Source organism: Rhincodon typus, chromosome 4 (assembly GCF_021869965.1).
Source record: "Rhincodon typus isolate 14 chromosome 4, sRhiTyp1.1, whole genome shotgun sequence".
Taxonomy (NCBI): domain Eukaryota; kingdom Metazoa; phylum Chordata; class Chondrichthyes; order Orectolobiformes; family Rhincodontidae; genus Rhincodon; species Rhincodon typus.
Window position 1 is genome coordinate 28291491 of NC_063335.1, and position 10635 is coordinate 28302125.

The 10635-nt window shown below is 42.1% G+C and overlaps 1 protein-coding gene across 1 annotated transcript in view; it reads right to left on the minus strand.

Annotated features, from left to right (window-relative positions):
- The window catches only part of c4h8orf34 (chromosome 4 C8orf34 homolog), a 200813-nt gene extending 197357 nt beyond the window's left edge, over window positions 1-3456 (minus strand). Inside the window, exon 1 of the mRNA XM_048595930.1 lies at window positions 3014-3456. Coding sequence (XP_048451887.1) covers window positions 3014-3079 — 66 coding nt within the window. The 5' untranslated portion in view covers window positions 3080-3456. The remainder of the gene's footprint in view (window positions 1-3013) is intronic.
- Window positions 3457-10635: the final 7179 nt, after the last annotated feature.

The window sequence follows — 10635 nt, forward strand, 5'->3', positions numbered from 1 at the left end:
ATGTGACTACAATAAATCAAAGCAAATTACTATTTCACAGAAACTTCATTTTTTTCTTGTGAGTGTAATTAATTCCAAGCTTGTTTGAATTGCATTTACTTTAGAGCTTACTTTAGAGGTAAATGCCCCCAATTTCTGCTTTCGTTTCAGATCTTCAGCATCCACAGTTCTTTGTGTTATCCATCTGCATTGATCTGGTTTATCATTCATAATATTAATTGATAAACATGAATACATTAACATTACATTAAAATAACTAGAAATATAACCATTCAGATAACATTTCATGAAACAAAATTCACAAGTTAAACGACTGCTTTCGCCACGCTCCAAAAACTCTTCTTTACTGCTTTAAAACTTTAAATTTCTACAGTGCTGAATATATATTTGCAATGTTCCAAATATATTCATCATGATGATAGGCAGAGGGAAACCAGTAAAACTTGAAAAATGAATGTACTGCAGTTCCATTTTGAGGCAAAGACAAATTGGACCAGTATACAGCATTTACTAATTTCACTAAGATAGTAGGAACTGTCGAATCTGAGATAACAAGGTGTAGAGCTGGATGAACACAGCAGGCCATGTAGCATCAGAGGAGCAGGAAAGTTGACATTTCGGGTCGAGACCCTTCTTCAGAAATGGGGGAGAGGAAGGGGATTCTGAAATAAATAGGGAGAGAGGAGGAGGCGGATAAAAGATGGATAAAGGAGAAGATGGGTGGAGACGAGACAGACAGATCAAAGAGGCGGGGTTGGAGCCACTAATCTTACTGCTTGTTTTTCTCCATCACTGTAGATGACATTACTATGATACAATGTGCAACTGCACATTGACTAGAAGTTCATTTTTACTGTGATTATGATTGATTATGATTAACAGTGTGCATGTGTGTGGGTATGTTATTTACCAGTGACCCCACCATTGTAGAAGGCACACCAAAGGCTCTTTGTAATAAAGCACAGAACATTGCTGCAGACATAAAAATATTGATCATTGATTCATGAGCAAGAAAAGCATATTTCAATCTTTTCCAGAGGGCAACATTTCTACATTTTTATTGTACTCTCTTCACTCATAATTGTATACAATTTTATAATATTGTGTTGCCATCATTTCCAAAATTATGCAATCATTCAACTCCCAAAAACTAAAATTGCTATTCAAATTTATTAAGCTATAAAACTGAAAATTAGACAGTTAACAATTTCAACCTCTAACTCCCACATTTTTTGTTTCATTTCCACAATACATGAAAACCTATTCCTTAAAAAAAGCTCAGGCTGTGGGTGGCATGCAGGCTAAGTGGTTTGCACTGCTGCCTCACAGCACCAGGGACCCTGGTTCGACTATACCCTTGGGGTGAATGTCTGTGTGGAGTTTGCACATTCTCCCTGTGTCTGCGTAGGTTTCCTCCAGGTGCTACAGTTTCTTCCCACATTCCAAAGATGTGCAGGTTAGCTGGGTTAGCCATGCTAAATTGCACGTAGTGTCCAGAGATGTGCAGGCTAGGTGGATTAACCATGGGAAATGTGAGATTACAAGGATGGGGTGGGTCTGGGGTGGGATGCTCTTTGGAGGGTCGGTGTGGACTCGAGGGCCGAATGGCCTGCTTCCACACTGGAGGGATTCAATGATTCAACACGGAAAAAGGACGATCTTGACTAACTTTCAGTAAAACCTATCTTCGTTACTAATATAAATTAACTTGGAGAAATAAAAAAAATCTGAAAAGAAAATATAAGCAAGGAGGAAAAGGTCACCGTGGGATTCAATATTTTTAATGGCAGTTTAGCTGTATCGCTTCTACAAATGACCGTGTCTGAACATTTTCATTGATAAAATAGCATGTTCACACTGCTGTAATTTTTTTCTCGACATTCTGCTATTCTGAAAATACTCTCGAATACAGTAGGATGCATGGAGACTAAAGGACGTCGTTTTCATTAAGAAGCGTCTGGCAAACCTTTTGTCAAAAGTAAGCATCTTCATTTCATTGGGATGGCATCCGGCTTTGGAGAACAGTCCACTCTGACAGGTTGTGCAATGGCGAGCCGAAAGAAACAACCGTTCAGAGTTATTTCAGGACAGCAGTGTCCCTTTAAGGGTGTGTGCTAGCCCAGAGCGGTGCCGCTGTTGAAACACGCGTGTGCGCTTACACACAGCCATAGCCTTCACTGAAGGGATGTTCCCTGTATTAGTGCTGGCTTCAGGTACACACGTTACCTGTTATATTCATGCTTAAAACAAAAAATGAAGGGCGCTTGTGGTGCAATGGTAGTGTCTCTAGACCAGGAGGCCCACATTCAAGTCCCACTTGCTCCGGAGGCGTGACATAACATTACTGATCAGGTTGGTTACAATTTTGTTTTAGAAATGATTCATTGAGGGTTTTTTTTAAAGCACAAATGAAAAACACGGGAGTCGAAAAGATAGTTGATTATCGAGAAATAATAGCAACTTGTAAAAGAAGTGACAGGTAGGAGATCCATTGGTTTTACTCAGAATTCCAGTCTCAGTCCTGCTGAGGTGTCTAACACTGGCCAGACAGCAAATTTACACCTGAACTATGTGATAGCGAATTTTGCATCAGTTCCTTTAGGAAGTTTAACAATGACAACCTGGGGGAGAGAGAGAGAAACTTAACCGCTGCACGATGTATTAACCATGAGTTATTTTAAAATAGCACAACCCGCAAAAGAACCATGACCAGTTTCCAAACCAGGTTCTATAAATAAAAAAACACTTCAGTCAACACAGTACCGTGGTAAGGTGTCATCAAAAAAGCACTTTGCGAAACAATGCACCTCATTTCAACACATCAACTATTTCCTAATAAACATTCCCTCGGGAATCTGCTACATATTGTATGGAAATAGCTCCAACAGTCCTCACCGGTTTCACTTATTTTGTTACCTTTTTAAATTTGATACCTCTAGTAAACTCCAGCTGTCAGCTCTGTTCCCCCGCTCTCTCTTGTGCCATTTCAGATTTGATTCGAAAACAGTCTCACCTCGAACAGAGGACCGATCTTGTTTTTCTCCAGGTAGGTTTGAATCCGAGATTGCTGAGACGCCATCAATAAAAAAAAAGCCTCCTGTCTCGGTGCAACAAATTTTTTTTTGAATTGTAGCAAACGAAATTGTCAAGACGGGGAGAAGAGATAACTTTCTGGATAGCTGATGTTCCTGGAATGTAACTTGCAGAGGATAGACTTTGTGGTCTGCTAATGATGTGATGGTGTTGAAGTTAGAGCCAGCCGAGGAGCTGTCCCTCTCTCGAACACACACACACACACACACAGCCTTAAGTTGTTACTTGCTGTTTCCTAGCAAACACAGGGGCGTTGCGTCTCTCGATTACACCCTGGCGACAGGTTTCAGACAATGAAGGCAGGGCATCTCGCCCGTTGGCCAGGGACCTGGTCAATCCACAGACAGCTTTCACTGGCCAATCTCCTCCCCATTCCTTCCTGGCCCTTTCTCTCCCCCTGCCCCCCGCCCCAATCTGATCCCACTCTGATCCCACTCTGAGAATAAGGCAGACCCGCCTCCTGAATGTGTCCATTGGCTGCAATACAAACAGCGCCACCGCTGTGCCCACTTGCTCGCTCTGAAGTGAATGAAAAAAAAAGCCACACTTAGGGCAAACTGGGTACTAGAGAAGTGAACAATCCGTCTCATTTATTTTCGAACTGCTTTCATTAAATTGTGTGTGTTACCCGCCCCTATCGGTGACATTAATTACCTCTGAACTGCATCAGACACATGCCTTCTCAGTAAAAATATTGAAGTGAAAAGGAAAAATTGACAGCAGCTTTAAAAATATGTGGAGGGAAAACTGGCTAATCCCTGTTCCGAACAGATTATCTGCAGTTTCTTACTTCGCTGAGCAATTGGTCCCGACCACCACAGTGGTGCTAACGTCACGTAGAGTTTCACAAACAAAATCCGTAAAATCTTTAATTGTAACTTTATGGGTTTTTTTATATCAATTACTTCATTATAATAGTTTATTGGCAGTAGTTCTCACAGGGGAAACTCTGTAAAGGATTAGGGCTGATAATAATGAGGATGGTGATTTTGGTCTGCAGTTTCAGGAAAAATGCAAAGGTTCAGAGCTGTTGGAGCTATAGAAACTTAGAAAATAGGACCAGGATTAGGCTATTCGACCCCCTCCAGCCTGTTCCACCATTCGATATGATCATGGCTGATCATTGAGTTTAATACCTTAATCCCACCCTCTCCCAATGTCCTTTAATCCCTTTAGCTACAAGAGCTATATGCACCTCCTTCATGAAAACATACAATGTTTTGACCTTAGCCACTTTCTGTGGTAGTGAATTCCACAGGCTCACTACTCTCCAGTGGAGAAATTTCTCCTCAATTGTAAAAGGTTTACCCCTTATCTTTAAATTATAACCCCTGGTTCTGGACTGCCCCAACATCCTTCCTGTATCTAACTTGTCTAGTCCTGGTCAAATTTTATAAATTTCTATGAGATCTGGCTCATTCTTCTAAACTCCAGGAAATACAATCCTAATCAACTCAACTTCTCCTCAGACATTAGTCCTGCCTTCCCAGGAATCAATGTGGTAAACCTTTGCTGCACTCTGTCTGTAGCAAGAGCATCCTTCCTCGGATAAGGAGACCAAAACTGCACACAAAATTCCAGGCATGGCCTTACCAATGCCCTGTATAATTGCAGCAAGACATCCTCGTTCCTGTACTTGAGCTGTGTCAAAAATAGTGAATTAATAGCCGTGATCTAAATTTTAATCTTCAGCAACAAATGCAGAACAGAACTGGTTGCAGTGTTGTAACTGAGATGAAAATGGAAAATATTAACTACTTTCAGATAATGGCTCAAATATCCAAAAAATGTCTATCTGTTTGTATAGCCGTAATATTTGAATTCACTCTTTTTTTTAAACTCACTGTAGAATTCCTACTTCTGACCTGCTCTTGCAGCCATAGAAATGAAAGCAGAAATTGCTGGAGAAGCTCAGCAGGTTTGGTATCATCTAGGAGAGAAAAGCAGTGGTAGCGTGTCGAGTCTGGTGACTCTTCAACAGTCTTCATGTGGCTAGTCCATTTCAGTTTCTGGTCAATGATAAACCCTAGAATGCTAATTGTAGGGATTCATGCCTCAACCAGCGGCACTCCAGTGAAAAGAGTCCCAGCCTATCCAGCCTATTTTTATAACTCAAACACTCCATTCCGAGCAACATCCTGGTAAACCTTTTCTGAATCCTCTTCAATTTAATAATGTCCTTCCTATAGCAGGGCAATCAGAACTGCACACAGTAGTCCAGAAGAGGCCTCACCAACATCCTATACAACTTCAACATGACATCCCAACTCCTCCACTCAAAAGTCTAAGCAATGAAGGCAAACGTGCTAACTGCCTTCTTAACCACCCTGTCTACATATTACACAAATTTCAAAGAATAATGTACCTGAACCCCTAGGTCTCTCTGTTCTCCTACACACTTTATATTCTTTAAGGAATTCATTTGATCCCAGTTGGCAATATCTAATATATGAGTCTTTTTTATTCTTGACCACTACCTCAATATCTTTATTCGTCTAATATTCCCTACCCTTACCAGCCTTACCCTTCAATCTAACACAATCTACAAGGCACAAGTCAGAAGTGTGATGGCCTGGATTAGTGCAGCTCCAATAATGCATAAGAAGCTTTGCACCATCCAGGGCAAAGCTGCCTGCTTGATTGGCACCACAGTACAACCTCCTACGCTGACTCCCTCCGTCACCAAAGAACCGTGGTAACATTGTGTACCATTTACAAATGCACTGTGGTAGTTCGCCAATGTCCCTCTCCCAACACCTTTCACACTCAAAGCCTCAGAAAGATAAGTGCAGCAGATACATGGGAATACCACCACTTGCAAGTTTCCCTCCAATGTCATACACACCCTGGCTTGGAACTATACTGTTTGTCCTTCATTGTCACTGGATCAAAATTCTAAAACTCCTTCCTTAACAACACTCTGGGCATTCCTACACCCAAGAATTGTAGCAATTCAAGAAGTTAGTTCACCACCACCTTCTCAAGGGCAATCAGGTGTGGACAACAAATCCTGGCCGAGATAGAGACAGCTGGATCCCATATAGGCATAAAAAAAATCACTCTGTGTGCATTCTCAATGCCTCAGTGATGGAAATCAGATGGATACTTCCTTCCTACTGCAAGTACTCAGTCCTCCATGGGGACTGTTAAGGTCCTGCCTATGAATTTGAATTTGTATTATGTTTTATTGTCACGTGTACTCAAGTTCAGGGATGCAGGAATACAGTGAAACATGTACAATATTGCCATTCACAACACAATCTTAGGTATAAGGTACCTAGATACAAAATCTTAGGTAAAGAATAGAAAAATAAAGAAATAGTTAAAAGCTCAAAATTCCAGTTCTTGTCAGTACAAAGTAGTAAATAAGAAATAAAGTTAAAAGTTCCAAATTACAGCCTTTCTTTAACAACACTCTGGGCTTTCCCAACGGGGGTTCGATCTCTCTCCCATGCTGGGCTCGATCTCTCTCATGCACTGGGCTTGATCCTCCTATCCCCATGCCTCCGCCCTTCTATCTTGTGCCAACTGCCAGACCACCAGAGTCCCACCCTGATGCCGCTCTGGACCCCCACCTGACCCCACAGTGCTGCTGCCTCCAAGACCGAGCTCCCTTCAGAAGGTAAGTAGAGAGAAAAAAAACTAAAAGTCAACTTAGAAAACAGCGAGAAAAGAAGAAACAAAAGCAGTCGGAGCAGATGAGCTCTGGCTCAGCAGCCTCGCTGTCTCACAGAGTCTTTGGAGTAATAAATTATTTTAAATTAGTCAGTCATGTAACAGATAATATAATCATGACATAAGCTAAGCAGTCAGATTGAGATGGAGACTGAGATAGAAGCAAAGCTGTATACTAGACTGTAGTCGTGTGCGCTGTGTGAATAAAGAGGAGGAATGACTTCACCACGCTACCATCCATATAACTGGTAGAGTAAAGCAGATAAAGAGCACCAATCAAATCAGCACTAAGGGGACTGTGACAAACCAAGATAAAAGGAAGGCTGCACTATGAAATAAAGATCCCTTCTATGTACATCCATCATTCCAAACCTTGGGTGGCAATATAGCAACAGCAGTTAGAAGTATCCAATACCAAGCACTGGAAAATTCACAGTTGACAATCTGCAATTTAAAATGGCTGCTGCGATCCCCTGACCATGGATTTAGTCGAGGGAAACCACACAGAACTGACTCAATCAGCTGCATTGAAATTATCATTTCATCCAAAGAATGTGAAGGCAGACAGCTAAGTCAGCACCAAGGTTGCCTTTTATCTTATTCATTTGTGAGATGTGGGGGTTCTTGGCTGTGCCAGCATTTATTGCCCGTCCCTAACTGCCCCTTGAGAAGCTGGTGGTGAGCTGCCTTCTTGAACTGCTGCAGTCTATTTGATGTAGATTGACCCATAATGCCCTTAGGGAGGGATTCCAGGGCCCAGCAACAGATTATTCCTGCAGAATATTCAGCTTGGGATGACAATGGAACCAGACTAGATAATATGCAAACAAACCATATTTTAGTAGCTTTCTTGGCAGTGCGGAGAGGGAAGAAGAAAATGGATTCATAATATCAGGATCTGAAAGGCTTGCATGCTGTCTCTCTCTGTCTCTCTCTCTCCCTCCCTCCACAAGAACTAGGCTAGCAGGCACTGTAAAGGGAAATGAGGGACCTTTAATGAGTCCACAGGATTCACAAAGGAATCTGCCCATCTTACCCAATACCAACTGAAGCCATCAGGCTACCCACCTGCAGTGTACCTCGCCCAGACCATTGGGCATGAATGGGACGGTCCTTTCAAATTCCCAGTTAGCCATTTGAGGGCCTCATACAGCTCCAGTGGTGATGGAGTGGGGTAGGGTGAGTTGGTGAGGGTTAGCTGGTGGGATGGCATGGTGGCTCAGTAGTTAGCACTGCTGCCTTACAGCACCAGGGATCTGGGTCTGATTCCAGCCCTGGGTCACTCTGTGGGGTTTGCACATTCTCCCCGTGTCTGGGTGGATTTCCTCCAGTTGCTCCGGTTTCCTCCCATGGACCAGAGATGTGCAGGCTAGGTGGATTGGCTATGCTTTATTGCCCCATAGTGCAGGCTAGGTGGATTAGCCATGGGAAATGCAGGGTTACAGGAATAGGGGAGGAGGGCCAGCGTGAACTCAATGGGCTGAATGGCCTATTTCCCCAATGTAGGGATTCTATGATTCTAGAAGGAGGTGAGAAAGCATGGATTTACAACCTCTCTGCCTTCAACACTGCAGTGTTTTTGTTTTGTTTTTGGCGGGGAAGGAATATAAAATCCAATCCATACAGCATTCCCTCTAAATATGTAACATCAATTATTATTTGCTTCTTTCATCTTTTCTCCAACTTGATGTTGATTTAAGAATTCAGAACAGAGACTACGAGTACAGACCAGTCAGTTTAACTTCAGCGGTGGGGAAGCTTCTAGAAACCATTATTCAAATAGAATAAGTAGGCACATGGAAAAGGGTAGGTTGATTAAGGAGAGTAAGCATGGATTGCTAAAGGGGCTATTATATTTATCTAGCTTGCTGGAGACGTAACAGAAAAGCTTAATGAGAGTAATGCTGTGATGTGGTGTTCATCGAATCATAGATTTGTACAGCACGGAAACAGACCCCTCTGTCCAACATATCCATGCCAACCAAGTTTCCCAAGCTAAACTAGTCCCATTTGCCTGCATTTGGCCCATATCCCTCTAAACATTTCCTATCCATGCACCTGTCTAAATGTCTTTTGAATGTTGTAACTGTACCTACATCTACCACTTCCTCTGGCAGTTCATTCCACACATGAATCACCCACTGTGTGAAAAAGTTGCCCCTTAGGTCCCTTTCAAATCTTTCTCCTCTCACCCTAAAAAGATGCCCCATAGTTTTGAACTCACCCACCCTTGTAAAAAGATCCTTGCTACTCACCTTATCTATGCTCCTCATTATTTTATAAACCTCTAGAGGGTCGCCCCTCAACCTCATATGCTCCAGTGAAAAGAGTCCCAGCCTATCCAACCTCTCCTTATAACTCAAACCTTCCAGCTCTGGCAACATCCTGGTCAAATCTTTTTTGAACCTTCTCCAATTTAATAATATCCTTCCTATAGCAAGAGACCAGAACTGTACATAGTTACTCCAAAAGTGGTCTCATCAATGTTCTACACAACCACAACATGATGTCCCAACACCTATACTCAATGGTCTAAGCAATGAAGGCAAGCATGCTAAACTCCTTCTTGACCACCCTGTCTACCTGTGATGCAACTTTCAAAGAATTATATACCTGAACCCCTAGGCCTCTGTTCAACAACACTACCCAAGCCCCTACCATGAACAAGGACAGAACTTACACAGTTTATTTTACCAAAATGCAATATGTCACCTTTATCCAAATTGAAATTCTAAAAGGTGTTTGATACAATATCACATAACAGACTTGTGAGATCGGTGGAATTATAGGTGGAATGAAAGGATCATGGAGACAAAATCGGCTGAGTGACAAGAAACAGAGAGTAGTAGTGAATGGATATTTTTAGATGGGAGGCAGTTTTGTTGTAGAGCTCCCCAGGAGTTAGTGTTGGGAATTTTGCATTTCATTATCTTTAGTGATGATTTAGATCTTGGTGTCCAGAGGACAATTTCAAAGTTTTTGGATGACACAAAATGTAGGAGTGAAGAGGACGGTTTAGAACTTCAAAAGGACGTAGACAAGTTGGTGGAGAAGGCAGGAAGGTGGCAAATGAAGTTCTAAGATGAGAGGTTGATTTTGGTAGGAAGAACATGAACAGACAATACTAAATAAAAGATATAATTTTGAAGGGGTTGCAGGGTCAAATGGACCTGTGACTGGACGCAGATGATTGCAGGAGAGCAGCAGAGAGTGCAGAATACAGAGCCCTTGGCTTTATTAATAAGGGATTAAAATACAAGAGCAAGGAGATGATGTTGAAATTGTACAAGACACTGGCTAGGTGTCAGCTGGAGTATTGTGTACAGTTTTGGGCCTCGCAGTATAGGAAGAATGGGAAGGCATTAGAGAGAATGTGGGGAATTTACAAGAATGATTCTAAGGATGAGAAACTTCAGTCAGGACAATAGATTGGGACTGTTCTCCTTGGAGAGAAGAAGAGGAGATCTAATCAACATTTTCAAAATCATGAGGGTGCTGGATAGAGTAGATTGTGAGAAAATGTTACCATTCGTAAAAGGGTCAAGAAGTAGAGGGCATAGATTTAACTGTTCCAAACCAGATGTAGGTGAACTTTCCATAGTGTGCACTCTCTTGGATACCAACCTGAGAGTTCTTTTATTCAATTCAGGTTTAGTGGGATTCTTTGAATGTCCCACGTCCGCATACTGTAGGAGCTACAGAGGCCTGCCAGCTCGGATCATGAAGAAAATTTTATCTGTTTGGCTGAGGCTTGGCTTTGTCTTCGTGTTTTGCTGTGGACTGACCTAAAGTTCCTCTATTCAGGATATGTCCCGAGTAAGGCTATATAATTGCCTGAATTCAAGTGGTGTTCCCCAAGCTCAGTCA